The 25,556-nt window shown below is 35.4% G+C and overlaps 1 protein-coding gene across 2 annotated transcripts in view; it reads right to left on the bottom strand.

Moving 5' to 3' along the window:
- ldlrad4a (low density lipoprotein receptor class A domain containing 4a) overlaps positions 1-25,556 on the bottom strand; it is a 180,309-nt gene that overhangs the window by 90,458 nt on the left and 64,295 nt on the right. For both annotated transcript variants that reach the window (XM_021468294.2, XM_073931548.1), the window contains exons 2-3: positions 20,926-21,142; positions 20,684-20,847 (exon numbers count right to left, since the gene is read on the bottom strand). In XM_021468294.2, the coding sequence (XP_021323969.1) occupies positions 20,684-20,723 (40 nt within the window). In that variant the 5' untranslated portion in view covers positions 20,724-20,847; positions 20,926-21,142. The remainder of the gene's footprint in view (positions 1-20,683; positions 20,848-20,925; positions 21,143-25,556) is intronic.

The following is a 25,556-nucleotide window of genomic DNA, read 5'->3' as shown; positions in this document are numbered from 1 at the left end:
GGACCACAAATACTCACACATCGCGAAATGCAGAATGTTTTTTCTTTCCATTTGCTGTGCGTTATTAAAATCCATAACACTCTCACCAGTCCTTACTCCTTATTAGCGTCTAATACCCCAGTTTGTCACGGGGCATGAATGAAATGTTCTTAAAAGATAGCGAAACTGCCGAACTGCAGTTAAAGTCACTCAAAATTACAGGAAACTCTTACATGAAAGCACTTCACGTAAACACTTTGATTATATTATTATCTATTAAGGCAAAAAACTAGATTACCGATGTCCATGTAAGCATAGTCAGTATTGTCTTCGAAGTAAGTGAAAGATCCAGAAGGCCATCCTGCTGATTTGATTCAGAAGGGCACTTTTGTGTCAGACGGCTCACCGGTCAGGTATACATCCACGCTAAAATATCAAGGTGAAAGTCATCACAGCTTGCGTAGAATAGACCCAGCTCCCAATCCAACTTTGAGAATAGATTAACGGCGATATTTTTTTTTTAATCACCTGATATGAGTTTCGCGTTATAGCGCCGATAATGGCACCACCACTAATAAATACACAAATCCAATTCAAAAATTCAAAACATGATTCATAAATACAGTTGGAAGAGCATCCGCTGTGTAAAGCAAATGCTGGATAAGCGGTTCATTCCACGATGGCGACTCCAGATTAATAAAAGGACTAAGCCGAAAAGAAAAGAAATTAATTCATAAATACACAAATCCAATTTTAAGACTCAAAACACGATTCAAAAATACACATATCCAAAAATATTATATATAGTTCTGTGTTGTATTTATGGATTGTGTTTTGAATTTACAAACTGATTTTTTTTTTTATGTGAATTGGGCTGTGCATGTATTTTATTTTGTAAAGAGCAGGTTGGACAATTTGCTAAATATCTAATTTTGTGACCCAAAAATAAAACATACTTAATATAAATCAAGTTTGTAACAACACGAGGTTGAGTAAATTATTTTGTAATTCCTTTGAAAATTGCATTAACATCACTGAAAGAAAAAATAAAGACTGAAAATAAAAAAATTCATCTTATTTTCTCTTTTTAATCCTCACAAAATAAGCCTTTGTTAGTCTTTTGTACAGGCACACAAAAAAAGATCCAAGGAGGGAATGACATTCAGATGTGATGGAGTTTTATGGGTCTCTGATCTACCAGACGATGATGACATAACACAATGAACAATGAATCTTTTTTTTTTTTTGGCTGCAGTATATCATAAATGTATGTCGATTTGACCATACGTTTGGCAAATCTTATATTTCTTAGAGTATCTGATGCAGCAGTAGGTTTTTTTTTTCTCTATATCTGCTCAACCAAACTGATGCTCTCTCAGCGTCGTCGTCCCACAATCGCCCGCCATTCTCATGACTCATCCGACCCAGATAAGACCTCAAACTACCCTTCATGTCTGGGTTCTCCTCCCTGGCCCGGCTGTTGATGTCACCTGCTCTGCACTCGCCTGCAGCAGTCAGACAAGGCCATCTGTGTGTGGCTCTTCAGCCGATGGAGATCATGGGACGGATGGGTGTAAGAGAGAAGTCTCAGTGCTTAAATTTACCCCGCACCTGGGATTCGGAGTCCGCTGGCAAGTTCAGGCTGAGTGTGTCAGCTGTTCATGACTGCGGTTTGTCCTCTCTTTTTTATCTTCATTTTCCACTTGACATCATGAAACAGCATGAAAAGCCCACTTTATTTTTCATGATCTGAGCATAAAGTGAAGCAGGGGGTTTAACAAGAGAAATAGATGAATGGTGGAACTTTACTGGCTCATGAGAAGTGGGTGTTCCTCAAGGAATAGGCCCCTCCCATCCTTAGCAACTGTTAACGCCCACTTTTTGAGGCTTGTTTGAAAGATCAAGTTCACACAAAGACCTTCTAAAAGCATAAAAATGGTAATGCTTCCTAATTGTTTGTCAATTTTATTCAATGAACTGACTTTCAACGTACTATTTTCAGGACTTTAGAAAAGCACAATAAATCAGTTATGCTTAAATAAATCAGTGTCTAAATTGATAACAGACTATTGATTAACAGTTTAACTAACAAATTGTTGATACTTTCCTAAATTCACAACTTGGATATAAATGGAACAATCAAGTAATTCCTTAGAGACCAGTAAAATTTCATTCAAGATTTAGGAAGATGAATTGGATTGTGTTTTATTGCAGAATTTTTAAATAATTTCTTCAATAATACATTATACATTTGAACAATAATTATATTGATCAATTATAGTTTATTAATTAATAAAAATAATTAATTATACATTTTTACAATACAGTTATACAAAAACACATTTTACAGTTAAACTTAGTGGTCCTCAATTTATTCATTATAGATAATTTAACCAGGTAAAAATATCATTCAACCTAATGTTTTTCTTCTATTTTATTTTAAGACTTTTTTTTTTTTTACAGGTAAAAATGTTCTCACCCCCCCCCCCTTTTTTTTTTTTGTATTCATTATTTTTTTTCTGTATATAGTTTTGATTAGGATGATGTAAAATAAGGCAAAGGGATATGTTATGTTGCTGTTATGAAGAAATTTGTGTTTTTTCTTTGGTCCCTGATTGGGGAATTTAAACTGTAAAAGCTGTAAAAGTCATATATGTCTACTGATGCTGTGAAATGAATCTCTCTGCAATAAAAACTTAAATTAAAAAAAAGGCAAAAAGGGTGTTTACTATGTTGCAATATTAAGCCAACTTGTTCATTTCATGGCTAGAAGTCTTAGTGCTGACATTAAAAATCACGGAGGCCATACAAAAAGATAAAGTAGTTTTTGATGTGGGGTAGACTCATTTTCGCATCACCCTAATTTAAGTAAAACTAAAAAAAAATAGTAATTTGTTTTGTCACCCTGACTTTCGTGTGATAAGTTATACAGATATTATATTAAACTTGCTCTGCGTCCGAAACCGCATACTATACAGTACGCTAAAATCAGTGTGCAAGCCGAGTAGTACGTCCAAATTCAGAAAATTCAAAAATCAGTATGCGAGAAGTACCAGGATGACTTATTACTTCCGGCAAGATACTGAAGTGCGCATCCCATGCACGCTGCGCTATCCCATGATGTCCAGCGGGAGAATTCATGAGTGGAAAAGAAGCAACGCAACTGACGCAGGCAGGTCACGTAACCATGACAAAATGGAGGATGTAGTACGTCCGAATTACATTCATACTTTTTCCATTCATACTGTAGAGCGTACTTTTCTAACGGACGAGTAGTACTTTTCAATTTAAATGCAGTACCTACTGAGTAGTAGGCGGTTTCGAATGCAGTCTTAGTCTTGTCAACATTTTGGAAACTGTTTTCTTTTGATTGAGATATAGTTTAAAATGTTGCTTTTCAATGGGGGTGTATAAATATATAATATTTTAACTCATATTTACCTCAATATTTGAATTCATTCTGTCTACCATTAATTATCCGTGCTGCTGTTCTATTGGAATTTTCATTCCTAAATGGCTGCCGTGTGACCCTAGCGGCATCTCGTGGCTGTTTCCCAAATAGCAACAGAGTGTTGCCCCTTGATGATTTTATGCTCTTTAGTTTTGGTCTTAAGGCAAATCATTTGATCATCTTTGAAACATCTTTTGGTAGTATGCTTGGGCATTCTGTCAGAATGGGAAAGCATCAAAATCTACAAAATGGTTTGCCAAGCTTACGAGTACATTACATATTTGGAACCACCAATAAAATTAAGCAACAACTGTCTCATAAGTTTCCTTTCTAAACGTTCAAATCAAACAAAACCAGCATTTTTCAAGATGCCTGAGCTAATGCGCATGCACACTCAAAAGGAACAAGATCACGTCACTAACCTCAGAAGTAGATGACACCAAGACTGCGTCTGAAACCCCATACTTCCATACTATAAAGTACGCTAAAATCAGTATGCGAGCCGAGTAGTATGTCCGAAGTCATAGAATTCGAAAATCAGTATGCGAGAAGTACCCGGATGACTTACTACTTCCGGCGAGATTCTGAAGTGCGCATTTCCTGCACGCTGCGCTATCCCATGATGCCCTGCGATAGAATTCATAAATGGAAAAGAAGCAATGCAGCTGACGCAGGTCCTGTGACCATGACAAAATGGTGGATGTAGTACGTCCGAATTCCATACATCCTTTTCAAATTCATACTGTATAGACCATACTTTTCTAACGGCCGAGTAGTACGTTTACATTCAAATACAGTACCTACTGAGTAGTAGGCGGTTTCGGACGCAGCCCAAGTCTTCAGAAGTAATTTACAACTTTGTCTTGATGGCGAATGTCTTCCAGAAATGACGGCGACTCATTGTTTACAAGTTTGTGTGTGTTTTAATAGTTTCTGCTGTCATGCGATGTACATTTGACAGAATGGACTGTACCTTGCATTCGTTTCATACAGATTACAAAACCAAAAACCTTTTGTTTTCAGATGTAGTTGCTTCATTTAGAAGTACAGATTTCAAATGGTGGAAAGTCTGATACACATCGATAATGTGATGTCTCACAATTACCACAGGCCTAATACAAAAACAAAAGTGATGAAATAGCTTGAAAGGTTTTACTGCAGAGCAATTATGGTACACAGTCAAATATTAGTGTAACTTTCATTTGATGGGGGATCTGGTGAATGAGCTGTCAGTGATCAAAATATTTAGATTTTGAACACAATGGAAATGATGATGTGGTTGAGGTCAAGACGATACTGTTAATGATGATATTTAATACATGATAAATGTATACGTAAAGTGCACTCTTGACAGTGATGGTAAACTCATATTCAAACTGAACCCTTAATTCCAAAAAGTATTATATGCTTTTATCATCTTCCTAAGGAATGGTCTCAAACTCAATTCCTGGAAGGCTGCAGCTCTGCATAGTTTAGCTCCAACCACCTCCAACTCATACTCCCTTAATAGTCTCTATAGTAGTCTTGAACACCTTGATTATTTGGATCAGCTGAAAAATCACTGTGATCCCTAAAAAATGCGTTCCCTTTGGATTCAACCCTTAACAATGTCCTCTAATAAGGCCAACACTACCATTGCCATAGACTACGGGTTGTATACATACACTTGCAAAGGCTTTTATATGTTCTAACTAACCTAATTGGTAATATATATATATGTATATATATATGTATGTATATATATATATATATATATATATATATATATATATATATATATATATATATATATATATATATATATAGTAGCAATTTTATCAATGAATAGCAATGGCTGTCACATGTGTTGGTGCGATACTTTGTAGTGTGCAATTTAACAATTGCCTCTAGGAGTTGCTAATGGAAATAAAACAAACACACACAAGAAATACACGTACGACAGACATGAAGTTGGCGCGGACCAACGCACATTCTCACGTTAATTTCATCATTAGTAAATCCAAACAAAAGCATGAAACATGACGTGCGCAAAGTTTTTGTGCGTACGCAGTGTTGATACATGAGACCCCAGGTCGGAGCTTTTCTCCCGGTGAAATGTCAGTCTATAGCGATCGATGATTGGCTCCTGTACTAGGCAGGGGTTTATATGCCATATTGACCGCTACACTTTTCCCTATTCAAAACTATATGAGTGACATGTCTTGTGTATTCTATAGTCTTTAATCATAATAGGGATAATTGCATGCTAAAGCACAGGCTTGGATAGGCTAATCGGGATGACTGGGAGAATTCCAGGTGGGCCGGACAATTTTTTGGCCGCGAGGGCCGGTGTCCCTGACTTAGCTGCTTGCACTCTCAACAGTCGCACTTTTTTAATTAATTTATTTATTTGACCATAGCATCACTCTTTTTATTCATTAATTTGCTGCAGCTCGGCTCTTTCTATTTATTTTCTCGCAGCCCTGTGAGCAAAATGCAGCCTGCAGGTTAATGATTACAGCGGCACCTTAGTGAATACAAGAATTTGAAAATTTTATATTAATGAATATCACACCTGCTCAATGAAAATCAGATGATTCACTACATTAATAAATCAGACAACTTGATCAAAAATCAAAGGGAGAAAAATATTAAGCCATCAATAGAAAGTAACACTGTGGTTTAATTCTTGTGGACCAGTGATCAGCATGTTGCATTACAACACTGCCGATCCGAGTTCGAACCTCACTTTTTTGTTTGTTTTTAATTTTTAGTGTTAAGACATATAATACTGTATGAGTTACTTACTGTATGTAGGTGTACCTATTTTATTTTTATTTCTTGTGTGACCGCCATTACAAAGGTCTATATATCTATAAAGAATTTTTCACAGAATATATATTCAGATATGGCAGGAAAGGACATTGCGATGTTTTAAAGAATAGTGTTGGAGATTTAGCTACCCTTTAATGTTCTCCTATTTTATGAGAAACATTTGAAGTTCTAAAGCAGCTGTTTTCTTGAAATAGACGAGATAGTGTCATTAGAAACTGAATTGGAAATGACGTTATTTTGATATAGTCAGCCGTGAACTGAGGTGGGCCGGCCTGTTAAGACTATCTTTGGCCAATTATCGTAGTCCCATACCCAAATCACATTATTAGCTGTATGAGTGGAATTTACTAGATCCTCAAACAAAGATATGATTTGATACCACACAGTTGAGCAGTGTTTACAAATGAACCTATGAACAGATTATCAATGATTTTCTCTGTATGCGAAAGTCAAAAGAATTTACACACACAAAACCTAGTAGAAGCGTGATATGAATTTATTATCCAGAATCAGATTCTGTTTGTATTAGCTCTCCAAATGGATGGACACTTTTGCCTTTTAGCTTTGAATAAGATGTCTTGCCGCATTACGCAAGTCTTGTGTACTTCTCGGCTGCGTTTCTCCTCCAAGGCTACGAAATGAGTTTTGTTCCTAATACCTTTAATCTTATTTGGACCTCGTCTCCCACACATCACGCTATATCTTTTGTCACTTTCAACACTCTCCTCCCTGTCTTTCTCCCTCAGTCTGTGTCTGTCGCCGCCTCCAGGTCTTGGCTCCTTTATTAAGAAAAGAAAAATAAGAGCGAGGAAGCCTGCGAACAAAAAATTCTGCGCCAAATTCCCCAGCACATTGAGGGGGAGCGGTGTGTGTCGTGGTGAGAAGAGAATGACCTCCGCCGGCTGAGCTCGGATAATTAAGTGTGCATGCATAACAGAACCCAGTCAAAAAGTGCGAGACGGAGCAGCCGTCGCAATATGTTCTCACTTTATTAACGTTTCTGAGTAAAATGTAAAACAGACAAGGGCTAGACGCTGTACTACATATAGCCCGGTGTGATGATCTTTTTTTAAAGTTGAAAACTATTAAGCTAATTTTGTCAGGCTCTGAAAACTTTGGATTTAAAGTGACAGTTAATAGAAACCACCAAAGAAAATTTCCAATGATTTTTACTACTAACTAATAATAACTAGGGTTGGGTATCGTTAGGGGTTATTTCGATACTGCTGCTAAATAAATACTTTTAAAACGGTACCGGTGCCAAAACGATGCATGAACTGATCATTTTGAGCAACAAAATTATGATGGAAATTTTCTTTTTTGACCAAAGAAATTTTTTTGGCCATTTTAATCGAACAATAATTGAGCAATAATAGTTTAAAGTATACATCAATTCATATTTTAGATTTGAATTGCATTAATATGTGTCTTTTGTTAGCATGAATGCAAGATTTGCATTATTCAATTAACATTACATTAGCTTACTACTAACCTGTGGAAAAGCTGTCAACAAAATCGGGGAACTCTTTAGGGTTCTATAGAGTCATCAATGGGCTGTTTACCAATGTCAATATTTTAATGTAATTAAGACCATTCTCTGATTAAGAGTCTACCATGTAAACAGAGATTTTTGATGACCTTAATCCGACTAAAAGTCATAATCAAACTAAACAGAAATTGAACTAAAACCAAGCAGCAACATCCGGCTCTCCCTCGTGAAGCCAATATGGAAATAAGTGAAACTGCAATTCATCGACTCGCCTTTGGGGGCTGGCTCCAGGAAGTCCAGATGTTCACTGACTGCAATGATAAATTAGCCGAATTTACAGCTGATAAGGACATGGTACAAAAGATGGTTGGGGTGCATATAGCTAATATTACCCTTTATTACAACTGCGACGGAGGAATTTGTTTAATAACTCATCCGTTTTCTTTTTTATTAACTTATATTAGGTCTGCATAGTTAAGGGCATGTCCACTTGAATGACAGCTAGGTCTCGCTGGTCACAGTCATGTCATTCTGGCTGATTGGCCGCTGAACTCAGCATATACATCATGTTTTTGTTTTGTTTTATGTGGCTTTACACAGTCAACTAACTTTTGGAATTATTTCCTACAATTATCAAATAATATGGCATGCTGTGTGCACTTACTTGTGCTCACAAACTATTCAAGCTGCCTCTATTTCTCAGGTGAGTGAAATAAAATACTTAAATATCATAACTATAAATGTATTTGTTTCATTTAAGATAATTTATCATTTTCAATTTTCTTCAGAACCTGAATGCACTCCAAAATCAGACAGATGGATTAGCTGTAGGCTCTAGAACAGTTATCTGAAACGTTGTCATACAGTTTTATACCTGGATTTCATAAATACCCTTGCATTTACCAACACAGACTATAATTGAAGTATTTGCAAGTAATTTGCGTTTTCCTCCTGTAGAAAAACGTCATAAAGACAATGTTAAGTGGCTTAATGTACTACAACAGTGTTTTTAAAGTCTAAACACTTTATTTATATAGTATACAACCAAGCACGCAGTCAGAACACAAACGAGTTGCAGGTAATGAAGTGTTAAGCATTTTTCCCAAAGAAAAGCCCATCTAAGCAAAATGCAAGCAAGCGTCTCTTTGCCCTAGTTTGATATTCCCTGGTTGGTGCGATGACGCACAAGCAAAATGGCTACAGTTGGCCACACCTACTTGTAGTCTCATTTGCTCTCTTCAGAAATCTATGGGTGACGTCACAGATACTACGTCCATATCTTTTACAGTCTATGATTAAGACATGTGGAGCATGAAATTTTTAAGTGGGATTATTGAAGTGCAGTACAGACATGTAAACACCACAATCAAAATATTGCTGTCATGTAGAACTTTTTATGAATGCAAGATTTGCATTATGCAATTAACATTACATTAGCTTACCACTAACCTGTGGAAAGGCTGTCATCAAAATCAGGAAGCACCTTTTCTCTGGGTTTGGGGCTTGTGACTACTTTTACATGGACATCAGTGATCTAATGATTTGCCCTAATCTAAATAAGACCGTAATATGATTCAGGTGTTTACATGAGTGGCTTTTTGAATGTTACGTTTATGATTCCCGATTACATGTTATAGCACATAGATCCCGTAACATCATTGTGTCACCAGCCTATAAATGTTTCCTCCGCGGTTTGTGTCTGTGGTCCGTTAAGATAATCAAAAATCCCTGTTTACATGGTAGACTCTTGATCAGAGTATTGTCTATAAGCATATTCAAATCAGAGTATTTGTGTCCATATAAACGTACTCACTGAATATGCCAGAATATGTCACAAGCTGTCAAAGACAGTCCATTTCTCACCTTTAAGTTGATTCCATGAGCCGTCAAATTCCACAAGTTTGACGCGTTTCCCCCTTACACGCAACTTTTCTAAAGCGTCTGCTGCATGTTGGTGTGTCAGAATCCTTGGTTGCAATATATAGCCATATTTTAGAATGTTTAGTTTAATCAAAACAGATGGAAGCGATCATGCGTGTTAATAAAGGGAGTCACTTACCGCATGCTCTGTACAGCACGCTTTGCCTGCTATAAGCAACAAGAACAAAAGCCTGACATCGCTGACATCCGTATCCCTCAAAACTGTTTAGAATTAAATATTTAGAGATGGTGTGACACAACACGTACTTATGTGTGCCGTTGATGCACCCCTTGATGCTGATTCTGAAGGGCGTCACACACCGGATGCGACAAGCGGCAAGTCATGCACATGACAGTAGATAGTATCACACACCAGACCCGCACATTCGCATGTTATTTAAAATTAAACTATTCAGATGGCACTCTGTAGCACAGCAGAGATATGAACAGTGTCCTGAGTCGTGGCTGGGCAGCGCGGACAGCCACCGACTTGCGAATTCTGAAATGCATAGCGCAGGGTACGCAACGCTGTGCATTGCCGAGCGCCGCTTCTGGTGTGCGACCTGCTTTATGTTCATGTTGCAGCACCAGTTGCACAGAATTAGGCAATGAACTTAGGTGCACACCTGTTCCAAGAGTACCAATGCCATAATGGCATCGGGTTTCGGTACCCAACCCTACTAAGTTGTTTAGAATTAAATGTTTAGAGACAGTGTGACAGCGTGTACCTATCTGTGCCTTTGATTTACCTCTTGATGCTGTTGTTGCAGCAACTGTGACACCATAATTCATAGGGGTGTCACGATTTTGATTTTTAATTGAAATCGATCAAAATTTATGCTCAATTTCGATTATCGAATCAAGAAATAAAATCGTCGATGCTGCCACGCCCCCATGTCAGGTCAGCTTGGCTTGCCAAGCGGGAAAAAACAGGCTTGTTGAAGTGCTCGTTGAACTGCAGATACAGTAGACCCGTTGACAGAACTTAAACCCTCTCCTCTTTCAATGAAGTCGCCCTCTTTCCTCTCTACCTCTGAAAACGCACATCACGTGACCACACACACACACACACACAGACACAGACACACACACACAGCCATGGGCTCGAGACAGCGGGTTCAGGCAGTCAGAGGATCAGTAGACTGCTTCAATCTTTCACTCGCTTGTAATTAGTGATTTTAGCGAACACCTCAGATACTGTTGGCTGGTTCCTGTTGGTTGTGCGTCTTTTTTACCGACGCCATTATAACGACACAGATCACTGCCTATTTACGAGTCCCACAGAAAATGTGATTGACAGGTGGTAATTATGTGTGCATCTTGCCTTTATTCATTTACTGTATGATTTGTTTATGGGTAAAACAAAGACCATGCAGGTCAGGTAGTTTAAACGGTAGGCTACAAATAATTAATTGGTCATTAATTAATTAATTATTCATAATCGAAAATCGAATCGTGCCTTTAGAATCGAAAATGTAATCGAATCGAGGATTTGGAGGATCGTGACACCCTTAATAATTCATATGCTGATTCAGTACGGTGAATACCAGTTATACCGAGTTCAGACTGCATGATTTAAGCCCCGATTTTGACTTGTCGACAGGTTTTGAGAAATCGCAGAGAAATTTCGGTTTAATTGGAACAAAGAAATGGAGGAAAAACTAGTGGAGGTTTGACAGGAGCACACCCGTGTCTGTTTGACGTTTCATACAGAAAGTTAAAAAAGAAAGTTGATGAGAAATAGCTAATTCCCTTTAAACCCAAATATGTACATTTTCTACCCTATTAAAGGCTTCTTTCTGGTTATGTAGTCAATAACAAAAGATATACTACGTGTTTTTGGCTGACATAGTTTGAACGAAGTTGTCTGCGATTCTTTCTATTGTAAAGTCATGCAATGTGAAAGCCCCTGTCGCCGATCCATCTTGCAGTGTAAACAAAGCAGCGACAAAAAAATGCTAGCCCAGATAGTCATGCAGTGTGAAAACATCTGTGACATGACTACTTTGAAAATCATGCAGTCTGAACTCAGCATAACATGGGTACCGGTGCCATATTCGCATAACAACCTTAAACTTTTCTGATTTGGATTGTAATACAATAATGTGCACCTTTGTAAAGCTGTTTTGAAGTGATAATTATTGTGAAGGGCACTGTACAAATACATTTGAATTGAACAGAACTACAAATGCCTTTAAAACAGAACAAACCATGACAATTTAACCATTAAAAACAGTACTGTTTTTTTGGGACATATTACATTAGGATTTAATGATTATAACACGCTAGAAATCATCATTAAAGACCCACAGGACAAATTTTCATTAAAATCAATGTAATGTCTATTATAACCAGTAAAAGCATTACAATAATTGTATTATGTTTTCTTTGTTTTTCAGCAGGGTCATATTAGACTGGAGAATTTGAGCAAATCAGTCCAAATCAAAACCTTAAGAAAAAAAAAAAAAACAACATTGCTAACAAGAGTTTAACCTCAAATGTATTGACTGTTTTGGTTTTTTTTGCTCTCCCTCATTCCGTTTATTTAGTACCACTGTATTCCCCGGCATTCAGCCCACGGTAAACTCCCCCAACCTATCCCAACCTCCCTACGCAAACCTGTGTGCTGTGGGCTCGCAAAATGACGGGAATCGATTTGGAAGCTGTCCACACTCGAAAACGCCTCTGCCATGAAACACCAACACAATTCCTACTCCATGAAGACTACAGTATGTGTGTGTGCGTGAGCTTAGGCATCAAAACTGAGTAGTTCTGTCTCTGTTGCTAGGCAAAATCATGAGCAAATTTAATCAAATCTTATCGACACACACACAAAAAAACAGTGGCTGCACAGATTTACTTGATAGGTATAAAATGAGCTTATATAGATAGTAATGAGAAATGTCAGAGACCTATACCTAACAAATTACAAGATACCAGTGTTGTTATTTATAGTATTTGTCTAATTAGGTTTTCTTTTCTCTCTTAAAAATGTTTCAGTGGAATACGATATGATCCGTGCTGTACTGTAGTGAAACTTTAGTTGTAGAACAGTACACCAACAAAGGAGTTATCATTTAATCACTGGGATTTTAATCACATCTGACCTTCATTCTTAAAAGGAGACATTTTGAAAAATGTCTCAGCCGCTCTTTTTCATGGAATAAAACACATATTATGGCTAAAATGAATGAACATTCTTTAAAATCCTCGGTATATTCAAAACTTTCAGAATTTCTAGCAATTTCATTTATCAATATCACATTTTAAAGGGATAGCTCACCTTAAACAAATTACATTTAATATTAAAGGCGACATATTATATTCTCTGGTGTTCCTAGAGTGTGTATGTGAAGTTTCAACTCAAAATAACTCTTTTATAAGGCTTTGATCCAAATTGTGCCATTTTGGTAAATGTGGCTTTAAATTTAAATAACACTGTGCTCTTTTCAAAAGGGGGTAAAGCTTGAAATGCATGAAAATTCTAATGGCGGATGGCTGCTTCTCACTCAGGGCTGTTTACGCAAACGAGAGAGGGGTCATCACTAATAGACTTGGCTTTCCACTCTCGGACGACATATACAAAGAGAAAATGTCACTTTAAGTGTTTCTGCAGATTGTTTTTAATCAAGTGAGTTTTTTTATAAAAAAACTAAATTAATAAATTTTTAATATTAGAGGCTGACTATATTCACACATTGTTGCCATACAACTGTGTTTAAACCATTTATAAATGATTTTTGTATAATAGGCTTTAATGCTAAATACCTTAAGTAGGGTTGGGTATCGTTTGGGTTTTTTTCGATACTGGTGCTAAATCGATACTTTTAAAACGATACCAGTGCCAAAGCGGTGCCTGAACCGATACTTTTGAGCCACAAAATTATGGTGGACGACTCTAGAAAAATCTTATTTGACAAAATCTTTTAAAAAATCATTTTAATAGAACAATATAATTAAAGTTTAAAGTAAACATCAATTCATATCTTATATATTTAAATTATATTAATCTATTTCCTTTGATCATTTGTTGGTTAGCATGAATTTAAGATTTGCATTATGAAATTATATTAGCTTACAACTAACCTGTGGAAAGGCTGTCATCAAAATACTGAACTTCTTTTCAGTTCAGGGGCCACTTGTACTTTTGGGGGGCATATTTTACCATATACCACAAAATACTTTTAAAAGTCATTATTTTTCCTGCATCACTGCAGTCTTCATAAACGAGATAATTAAATAACTTAAACTCAAAATAATCTTCCTTGTTAATTTATTTGACAAGTAACTTTGTACTGGTGTAGGATAACACATTTCCAACATTCAAGTACATCAAGGCACATTGTTGCACCTGTAAACTTTTACAGATAGGCCTACAGTTGAAGTCGTTTTTTTTGCCCTCCCATTCATTTAAAATAATGTTTCTAAAATTTTCACTGTGTTTCCTAAAAAACCCTAAGTCATATAAGCTAAGGCTATGGATTTTAACATTGCCATAAATAGTGTTCAGTTTCTCACATAAGAGTTCAGTGGTATAATTTGCCTGTATAGAGTTTTGACTCTAAATTTCAGTAGCCAATAGCCCCTTTCACACATACATACCTTACCTGAAAAATTTTCCAGAAAGGGATCATGTGTGAACAGTAAATTTGTTCTGGCAATTTTCCGGAAAGAGAAGTTGTAACATTACCAGTAATTTGCTGGAATGCTGCGCTGTGAGAACGCAGAAGGAAAATTGCTGGAAAGAGCGTGTTCATATTTAGAATGCGCTGACGTGAGACGTCTACTCCAGCCAATCAGAACATTCAGACACATTCACATCCACGCAGTTTATGAAAATAAAAACTTGGGCTGCATGATTAATCGAAAAAAGATCACGACCTCGACTCGACCCTACACACGATCTTAATTCAGCTTTTTTACAATTCAGCCAATTATATTTTCAAGGTCAGGAGAGATGCAAGGCAGTCGCACAAGTCTTCACAGCAACATTGACATCTTTAAATGGCGTTAAAAGTGTCACATACTGTATTTATAAGGTATAATTCACCCAAAAATGTCATTTTTTTCTTTATGTAATGATGTATTTGTGGCCGCGAAATCACACGATAGCTGACTGTTAGCATTTCGTTGACTACAGAGAACGTACGTGCTTGCACGCATGATGACTATTTCAGTGAACACAACCTGCATAAGCTGTGAATAACAGGTAATGAAATTATAAGTAACATTCAGTTTGTTGCACAGAGCGATCGTCTGTGGGCCATGCGGGAGGTTTGATTTGCATGTGTGTGTTTTTTCTTACAGTGACAGCAGCCATGAGCCCCATTCGTAAGTGAAAGTGAAACCTGTGTGCACATCATTTAAATGATCATATTGCATCTTAGAGTTATGATTACGACAAGCATTTGATATGTTTTTTTCTTTCATAGCAAACACAAAGTGTTGTGCATGAAAATAAATGTTTACTGTGTCAGTATAACAACCCTATATATAATCCCTATACATAATGTTGAATATAATGCAAGAAGGAATCTGATAATGACAATTGTCTCATTTTACCAGTGAAAACAAATAGTCTAATAATGTTGTCAATGACAAATGACAAGCACACGTCTTAAACATAATAAATCAACTTTATAATTATGAATAGTTGTATTCTGATGACATCATTTTACTGTGAATTAACAGGACATATTGAAAGTCTGTTCAAGTCCACCATAATGACCGTACAAAATTTAGCATTTAAGCAACAGTATTAGTATACCAATATTACTTTGCGAAAGGGGCTATTGACTTGCATTTTATTAAATGCCAAGAACCATGGTTTAAACAAAAAAAACTTTTATAATGTTTTTGCACAAAAAAAAAACATTCTGTTATCATTTAACCATCTATTTACTTGTTCAAAAAAAATGAGTTTCTTTTTTTCTGTTGAACACAAAAAAAAAAAGATGTTTTGAAAAAGGTGGACTGTTGGACCCCATTGACTTCCATAGTATTTTTATATTGAGTCAATTTAAAAATAAATATACTTGAGTTAAAACATAACAGAAAGTTTTGCAAACAAAAAAATAAAGTATTGAGAAATTTTTTTTTAAATAATGCAAATCTCAAATCTCAAAAAAAACAAAAAAAAAACAAAACAAAAAATCGCAAAAGGGAAAATTGAGTTTTGAGAAATAAAAGGAATTTTGCAAACAAAAATAAAGAACTGTAAATGAAAATCAAGTAGTGCAAAAAAAAAAGACATATTTGCTATTTTTAAAAAATATACATATTTTTGCTTAATATTTTTTTCCAGTATTGCCTTTACAAAACCTCTCAAGTCAACTGCCGCGCTCATTTTGATTTGCTTTTCAGTCAATGAGTATGCGATGCTGTTTTTTTTTTGCACTTCATATTAGTGATGTGTGGATCGATACTAAAATTTTGATATCTCCGATACCAGCTTTGTGTGTTCTAGAATCGATTATCTTATCAAAAATATCGATATTTCAGTAATTTGGAGCAAATATGTAGTTTATTGGAAATAGAAATACAGTGGAAAGTAACCACAATTACCCTAGTTTATCTGAATAATGCCAACTTAGTCTGAACTACTTGTTCTTCCGCCTGCCAAGTCATGTGCGTAATATGGCACTGTACAACTGCAGAGCACGCTAGCTAGCCACTCAGTCAGTCCGCTGGTACATGTTGTTCAGTCACACTGTTGACCGCAAAGTTTTGTGTGGGGCTACTTCACTTCCATAAACTCAGACGATGCTGTTTGTGACACTTGTAACAAAACAGTGTGATAAAACCACAAACCTAATCAAACACCTACATATAAATCACAAGACTGAATATGACTACGTCATGACTAGACGGTCAGAAGAGGAGGAAAGGGCAGGCACAGGTGCTGCTTGGGCGAGACAAACATGGCTTGCAGAGTCCTTTGGTGGAGCAGGCAGGCACTATGAAGGTACAGAGTGAGAACATTTGGCTGTATTTTGGGGCCTTGAGTTTTTGTGACAATGATAAAACAAAGGAAAAAGGTTAAAAATCTTTAAGGGGACCGGATTAACATGTCACTAAATTAAAAGGTGTGAATGTTTATTGTTTTATGTTAAGATGTTCAGGCAGACGTTTTAAGATATACTTGCTCAGATGCTGTCAATAATATGTAATATGTAAGTTGGCTCTTTTTTGTATGATAATTCCTCATCAATAAACTAGAATAACTCATAATATGTCTCATATTCAGTATAAAATGACACTTTTTAGTACACTAATTGTTACTTTAATTTCTCAAACAGTAATCTTTGGAGAAAGTATCGGTATCGCCGATACTTGACTTTAATTTACTTGGTATCAGATCGAATAGAAAACCAGTGGTATTGCACAACCCTACTTCACATTTCTGTGCTTGTCACTTTCTAGTCCTAATTTATCAAGGGGGCGGAGACACAGGAACTGGGGTGAGTATGGCATGCCCAGACCTGCCTCCTATGAAGCGACGTCATCAGCTGGAGACATCGTGACACAAAGGAAATCAGCCATAAATCTAATTGAGATCAAGTAAAATACCTAAATCCTTTGTTTTTTGGGGGGATGTTTATCAAACAAAATCGTCAAACAGTAAAACTCACAAATAAAAATGAGTGTTGCAATTGACGTGAAAGGTTTTGTAAGGGCAATACTGGAAAAAAATTAACAAATATATGAATATGTTTTAAATATTGCAAATATTAAATTTTTTTGCACTACTTGACTTCCATTTGCAGTTCTTTACTTATTTATAAAAAATTCTTTTTATTTCTCAAAACTCAATTTTCCCTTTGCGATTTTTTGAGATTTGCATTATTTTTCACATTTTTTTGCTCAATACTTTGCTTTTGGTTTGCAAAACCTTATTTTATGTTGCAAGTATATACAGTTGAAGTCAGAATCATTAGCCCCCTTTAATTTTTTTTCTTCTTTTTTAAATATTTTCCAAATGGTGTTTAACAGAGCAAGGAAATTTTCATAGTATGTCTGATAATATTTTTTCTTTTGGAAAAAGTCTTATTTGTTTTATTTCAGCTAGAATAAAAGCAGTTTTACATTTACATTTTTAAACACCATTTTAGGGACAAAATTATTAGCCCCTTTAAGCTATATTTTTTCTCGATAGTCTACAAAACAACCCATCGTTGTACAATAACTTAATTACTAATTACACTAACCTGCCTAGTTACCTTAATTAACCTAGGTAAGCCTTTAAATGTCACTTTAAGCTGTATAGAAGTGTCTTGAAAAATATCTAGTGAAATATTATTTACTGTCATCATGGTAAAGAGAAAATAAATCCATTATTAGAGATAAGTTATTAAAACTATTATGCTTAGAAATGTGTTGAAAAAATCTGCTCTCGGTTAAACAGAAATTAAGGAAAAAATAAACAAGCGGTCTAATAATTCAGGGGGGCTAATAATTCTGACTTCAACTGTTTATGGCCCTAGATTGACTCCATATTGTTCCTACTATAGAATTTGATAGGTGCCAGCAAACAGCATTCTTCAAAACATCTTCTTTTGTGTTGAAAGTAACTCATTAGGGTTTAAAGTCACATGAAGGAGAGTAAATGATAAGTTAAATGTTCCTATTTCTTTTTATTTCATTTTTATTTTTTATTTTTAGGTGAATTATTTTAAGATACAAAATGAAGCTCTGTTATATGCAGTGTCTTAGTGTGTAATTTTTTTTTTATTTAATAAATAAAAAAATAAGCAAACAATATTATAGACTACTTTTACAATGTCTTTTTTTATATTTTACTGAATTTCTATTTAACTCCACGACTCCACCATGTGGATTTGAAGCAACACAAAGGCGAGAAAATGATGAGTGCTTATTTGGTTTTGCTAGTTTAAGCGTTTCATGGTGTTGTGATTCCTTTGACTGACAGGTTGCTTGAGACCGAAGGCCGGCGCTCTTTCCCCTCAGCTGGAGAGCCCATCACATGCTTTTGAACAGAATGTTCTGGTTTTTCATTTCTCTCCATGATGAATAAAATAGCAGAACATTGTGACCCCAGCTCAGCTTGGGGGCCATCCAGTTGTTAAAACAATATCCTCTACCTCAGGTCTCTCAGGAATTTTTTGGATGTATGGGTCCAAATTCCACTCCAAGTTCAAATTCCACATCTGATATTAAAAACTGGATACTGGAGTATTTTCAGTGTCAGCACTTGGCCGGCCCCGCTCAAAGACAGAAGTTTTACTTTCTGAAAACAGTCTCTTTTTTATTTTTGTGAAACACAACCTCCTAACATGAAACCGACTCCTTGCAGTCATGTGTTCTCAAACACTTAAAGGTGACCTACTGTGTAAGTGACTTTTCTGTAATAAGCAATTGATTTGACTTTATACTGACACCTATAGGTCCTCATGAACATGTGTATTTCAAGGGCTCACAGTGGCAGTCTGGGCTTACTTCGTTCCAAACTGTGTATAATTGCAACTCATGGTAGAGTTTTCAAACTTAAACAATTGATTTGCGGAAAGTGTGGCACAATTTGTCAGGTAAGTCAAAGCTTGACTGAAAAGTATACAAAAATGGGAAGTTCTGACAGTAGCAGAAGACGAAGAAGAAGAAAAATAGAGAAATGAATTATCATTATCAAAACAGTGTGACCCCGTTTAATGATTATTTAGATGTCAAATTCACTGTATTATTATTATTATTATTATTATTATTATTATTATTATATATCATTATTATTTGTATTAATACATTATTATTGTTATTAACATCATTATCATCATCATCATTTTAATAACAATATTAGTAATAATAATAATAATAATTATTATTATTATAATAATAATAATTATTATTATTATATATCATTATTTTTAATACATTATCATTATTATTATTAACATAATCATCATCATCATTCTAATAATAATAATAATATTAATAATAAATATTATTATTTTAAATATTGGATATAATAATACTAATATTATTTATTACTATTTTTATTATCATCATCATCATCATCATCATCATCGTTATAAGTAATATTAGTCTAATGATAGCAATAAGTATTATTATTACTTACCTAAAATCATCATCATTCTAATAATAATAATAATAATAATAATAATAATAATATTAACTATTATTATTATTATTATTATTATTAACATCGTCATCATTCTAATAATAATAATAATAATAATAATAATAATAACTATTATTATTATTATTATTATTGTTATTATTATTATTAACATCATCATCATTCTAATAATAATAATTATTATTATTATTAGACTAATATTAAATATAATAATAACAACAATTATTAATAAGTAGTATAATAATAACAACAATAATAATACTTTTTATTATTATTGGATGTAATAATAAAAATAATAATAATATATATTATCATAATTATCATCATCATCATTATCGTTATAAGTAATATTAGTCTAATAATAATAATAATAATAATAATAATAATGAATATGAATTAAAATATTAATATGATCATCATCATTCTAATAATAATAATTAGTAGTAGTAGTAGTAGTAGTAGTAGTAGTAGTAGTAATATGACATATAACAATGAGGATAATAATAATATTTAGTATTATTTTTTATTATTAACATCATCATCAATCTAATAATAATAATAATAATAATAATAATAATAATAATAATAATAATCATAATAGTATTCACTATTGCATTTTTGCAATAATTATAATTATTATTAAATGTTTATTATTAAATTGAAACTTAATTATAACAATAAGTATCATAATTAAGTGGCAAAATAATAATAATAATAATAATAATAATAATAATAATATAACATTTGTAAAAATATATAATTATTATTATTATTGTTATTGTTGTTGTTGTTTATTATTACATTACTACCTAAAAATAATGTTAAGTATCATAATTCACACTAAGAAGAAATCACGAGGTTAAAAGAAAAAGCCTTAAAGTTGCTAAGTACACGTGCGAAGGAGTAGAGCAGTTCTTACCTGTGTTATTATTTGTGGCTGGGTAGTCAGCTGCCTGCATACTGCCCTTGCAGTAATGCTTTTGACTGCAGCTTTAACCAGTCCGGTAGACAGACCGTTGCTGTGTGACCTCCATTTTGATCCTCGGGTTCAGCTCATTAGCGGCAGTTACACTTTAAACCCCTCTAGGCCAGAGGAAGTGCTGGATTTAGTAAATGACCAATAACATCAACAACAAAAAAAGTGCATGCTAAACAACGGACCCTATCCTCCAAGCCATGGATATGCAGCCATGGCCAACTGTGCAAAGTTTGACTCTAAAGCTTGGAAGTGCTCGACGTGTGTCTGCAAGAACTTTCTTTCCTTCCACTTTTCAGACTTGGCATTTGAATGACACAGATGCCCACAGACACTGTCCTATCCACGATGCCAGGGGTGTCATCCTTCTTCAGGAGTGCTGGAGTTATATCGCAGGAGAAACTGCAACGAGAAGAGCAAAGAGAGAGAACTGGTTAACACGATTATATTTAAACAAGTGATTCCCGTTCGTTCCCCTTGGCTGGCTCATTTCGGAAGAGAGCCATATGGAAAGCTACACTGGAGAAACAACCTTCTTTATTTGTTCAGATGCAAAAACACAGCAGGGTGGCACTTTGAAGTCTGGAGATAAATATAACTGGGGGTGGCGTGCACACCTCGGAAAGTAAAATCGTTTCTACTTCAAACACTTCAGGGAAAAAAAAGAAAAGCCCGCTCGTCAAGAAAAGGCAAACGGAACATTGTTAGCAAAGAGTACAAATGTAAAATAAATAAATAAATAAACTAAAAGACGAAGCAAATTATATGGATATGTGTAGAGCAACTCTGGACAAAGATAGAGCTGTCAAAATCAGACTACTCTTAGTATACCAATTTTGGGTGTAATTAGCTAAAGTAACTAGTTACGGTAATTAGATTACTTTTCAGCAAAAAATAAAGGATTGATTCTCATTTTTATGTCATTTAATTAGTGTTACATATGATGTAGTTGCCTTAAATACTGTTGAATTTATTTACAGTTCTGGATTAATCAATGCAGAGAAGCAGAGTAACTAAAACACTAATATATTTAGCAGAACAGCTCTAGTTATCAGCTAAAGAATGTTACGTTTATCAAGACCTTTGAATATGCTTTCGTAACAATAAATTGAGTCCGAAATTAAAGACCGGTCATTAGGGCTGTGCAAATAATCGAAATCAAATTGCAAGAGGCTGTGATATGAAATATACAGTATATGTATTATTTAAATTTCCCCTCCAAGAGCAATTATGTGACTACCATATGTGTGTTGATCAATCAGAATTGCGCAACTAAACTAAAACAAACAGGAAAGTGCAGACAGTTAACATAATGGCGTCTGCTGCTTCAGAAGCAATAATAGACGAATAGTATTAAAGAAAAACAGGACATCGCTAATATGGAAATTTTTTGGTTTCAAGGTCACAGACACCAAACAAAAAAGGGTATTTTTAGGAGCTGTCGCAGAATTGTTGCCACGGCATGGGACGATAACCGTTTTCAAGGTTTACCCCGGTTTGAAAAAGTCAAGGTTTTGAAACCATCAACAGTATTTCCAGCAGAAAAAAATATCCAAAGATGCCTATTTAAATTGTAAAAAAAATGTTTTTAAAATAAATGATGACAGTAGAAGTCAATCATTAATTTGAATTATTCAGCCTGACATGTTTACTGTTCCAAACTATTTTAAATGTTTCTTAAAATAAAATATATTGTGATTAAAAGGGATGTTTTGTTGTTTTTTTGGCCAGACATTTAAAAAGAATATGGGCTCTATTTTGACGATCCAGGCCCAGGGTGCAAAAGCATGAAGGGCTTGTCCAAATCCACTTTTGCTATTTTAAGGACGGTAAAAATCCGCCGTGGCGCATGGTCTAACAGGGTTGAGCTTATTCTCTAAATGAGTTATAGGAGTGTTTTGAAAATAAACCAATCAGAGTCTCATCTCCTATTCCCTTTAAGAATCAGGTGTGTTGCGCCATAGAGTATTTGCTATTTACATGACGACTTTGTAAGTGGAAAAACTGAGCGTTTCACTAGAGAAAATAGTTCAACAGAGCATTTACAGAGCAAAAATGAGAGATGAGCCTCCTCAATCTTTACTTTCACTTTCACTCTCGTGGATAGGGAAACGTGTTGTACACACAAACATCTATTAGCCTATACATAATTAATTCCGCTTATTAAGCGCAAAGATTAGTTTCAAAACAATTTTTAAATTCAGTTTTTAATTTAATTTAATTTTCAGCAAATTAATAAATGAACAATAATAACGAAGTGTGGTCAAAAAACTGAGTTATATCCAAATACACATGCTGTGCCTCATATGGTCTAAAACCTGACAGGTGGGCAACTAAAAAAAATAAATAAATAAATCAGAGATGATGGCATGGAAGCTGTGTTTTTTATATTTATGTAGGCTAGAAAATAATACTTTAATAATAATATATAATAATAATTACTAAAAGTAATATTTTAGTCCTTTAATTCTATTTCACTTTCAAAGACATTTGCGTATTGCTGTACACTCAGTTTTTATTTAGCAATGTTTAAACGAGGCGCACAACTACTTTACTGTAGACTTTAGACTTCTAAGTTGGTCTATTAAACAGACTATTTTAGTCCCTCAAAATACCAACGCGCCTTATTAGCCTTCTTTTTTAGACCAGAACACCTATGGGCGCACATATGAGCGCAGATGCAGTTGCTATTTAAACAGTGTGGTGCAACGTCAAAACGACTCTTGCACCCAGCTGAAACTAGCAAACAACAATTGTGTCTGTATTTCAGAGCAGTAATCACAATACCGCGAAACCGTGATATTATTATCCAAGGTTATCATACCATCAGAATCCTATACAGGCCCATGCCTACGCGGCTTACAGATTACTTATTAAAAAATAAATAAATAAATAAATAAATAAATAAATAAATAAATAAATAAAAAAGCTTTTAAAATAAAATCATTTATTTAATTTTTTTTTTTTAGCAATTAGATATTTTGTCCAAAATCGCACAGCCCTGGTGTGTATGAAAAACGATGTCATTACTTTGAAATATTTTTGCTTGTTTGTGCTGATATATAGATAACTAGGCTTGGGCCGATAGACGTTGCTATCGTCCATCGACGATGGCCAATAGCCAACACGATTCTGAGCCGGCATCGCCAATCCTCCGCCTCGCCCGTCGCAAACCCGCTCGCGAAAAATACACACTTGGCTTCGTTTACACTAATACATCTAGTGTTAAAATGGCATGTTAGAACAAAAATGATCCACATCCACACCGTTTTACCTAGCATTTCTGAACAGCCCTCCGTCCGCTGAAAATGCACATCACGTGACCACACACACACACACTAGACAGAGCCACACACACACACACACACACACTGTCATGCGCTCCCCTGAGTTCTAGGCAGATAGCAGTCCATGTCGGACAGTTTATCAAGGAGGTACCGCTGGATCGCGTCTCACTATAGTTGTTAAACGTGATAACGAGACATCCCAAGTCTCCCGGAAGTTCCGGGGGTCTCTATGCACTTGAGTGACTCATAATCCCAGCAAACGAGTGATAATCTCCCGTAAATCGCGCGTCTCCCTCCCGGTCCTCAAATAACTCGTGCACCCTTCTCACTCTTCAGACACGTCGCGCGCATTCTACCTAGAAAAGAACGAGGGTAAAGTTTTTAAAAGTTGCACTATTTTTAACTTGACACATGAGCACAATGCTTATAAATGCACCAAAAACTTCACAAGAAGCAAAGCGATGACAACATTTATCTAAATGTGTATAGCTGTAGCCATAATAAAACTAATGTGAAAGGGCTTAAACTAGCTGGCAAACAAGCCCCAATGACCTGACCGACCACATGAGCGCTGTTGAGTTTTAACACCGTCTTCCAGCTTCCAACTTTTACAAATGCGCCTCGAGACCACTACATTCTGTTCCATTCTGCTACAGTCAGTCCAAATGTTTTCCAACAGAAGAACTATGCGAACGCTCATTAAAGAAACATGTCTGTTCGCTGTCTGGTGAACATGACCCTGAGTCTGCAAAATTACACAAGGCTCAGAGTTCAGACAATCAGCCAGTCGATTCTGAAAACATTTAGGTTTTCACATCGCTAGCTCTGATCAGAAGATAAGCTACTCATCTATGCATGAGGTTTGGCACAGACTGCGTGTTTAACTCAAGGGTGAGGATGTCTAATTTGAACAACAGCAGAGTTGTTCATTTATAGCGATAAGGATGTGTAGGAAGTTTGGAAGGCGTGTGAGTGAAGTTTTCTTTTTGTCCCCAGGACAGAGTTTGTTCGCTGTTTGACTGACAGCTCCGATATCAGCCAGCGTGCACAAGCCAAGACGCTCCCTCGCTCCTCTCCTTCTTCTCGAGGACAGTTCCTCCTTGTGTCAGCATTCTATGCGACGAATATCTCTCTCTGGAGATCGGCCAGAGCGCCGATGCGTGCTGTGATGAACTGAAAATGGAAGATAGGGCCTCGGCGCAACAACTGCAGCAGATATAAAGTAATACAAAGGACTGATCTGCATCTTTTCTGCACTCACTTACTGTTCCGAGCGGCACTTCCTAAAACTTCCAAAACTTTGTTGAGAAGTTGACACCCTCCAGGAATCTCTTCACAGAAACCCCAGGTGTGTCACTTTGCAGAGCACAAATCCCTCATATGGGTATATCTGACCATAGATCTGTTCTACAGGCCACGTCTTGTTCCTAGAAACTAGGCCAAGAAAGTACATCTGAAGCGGAGGCCATCCAGGAGATGCATAAATGCTTTTTGGTCATGACTGAATGATAAACAAAAGCTACTATGAG

Source organism: Danio rerio, chromosome 19 (genome assembly GCF_049306965.1).
Source record: "Danio rerio strain Tuebingen ecotype United States chromosome 19, GRCz12tu, whole genome shotgun sequence".
In the NCBI taxonomy this organism is placed as follows: domain Eukaryota; kingdom Metazoa; phylum Chordata; class Actinopteri; order Cypriniformes; family Danionidae; genus Danio; species Danio rerio.
This window is presented reverse-complemented; position numbering and strand designations above follow the sequence as displayed.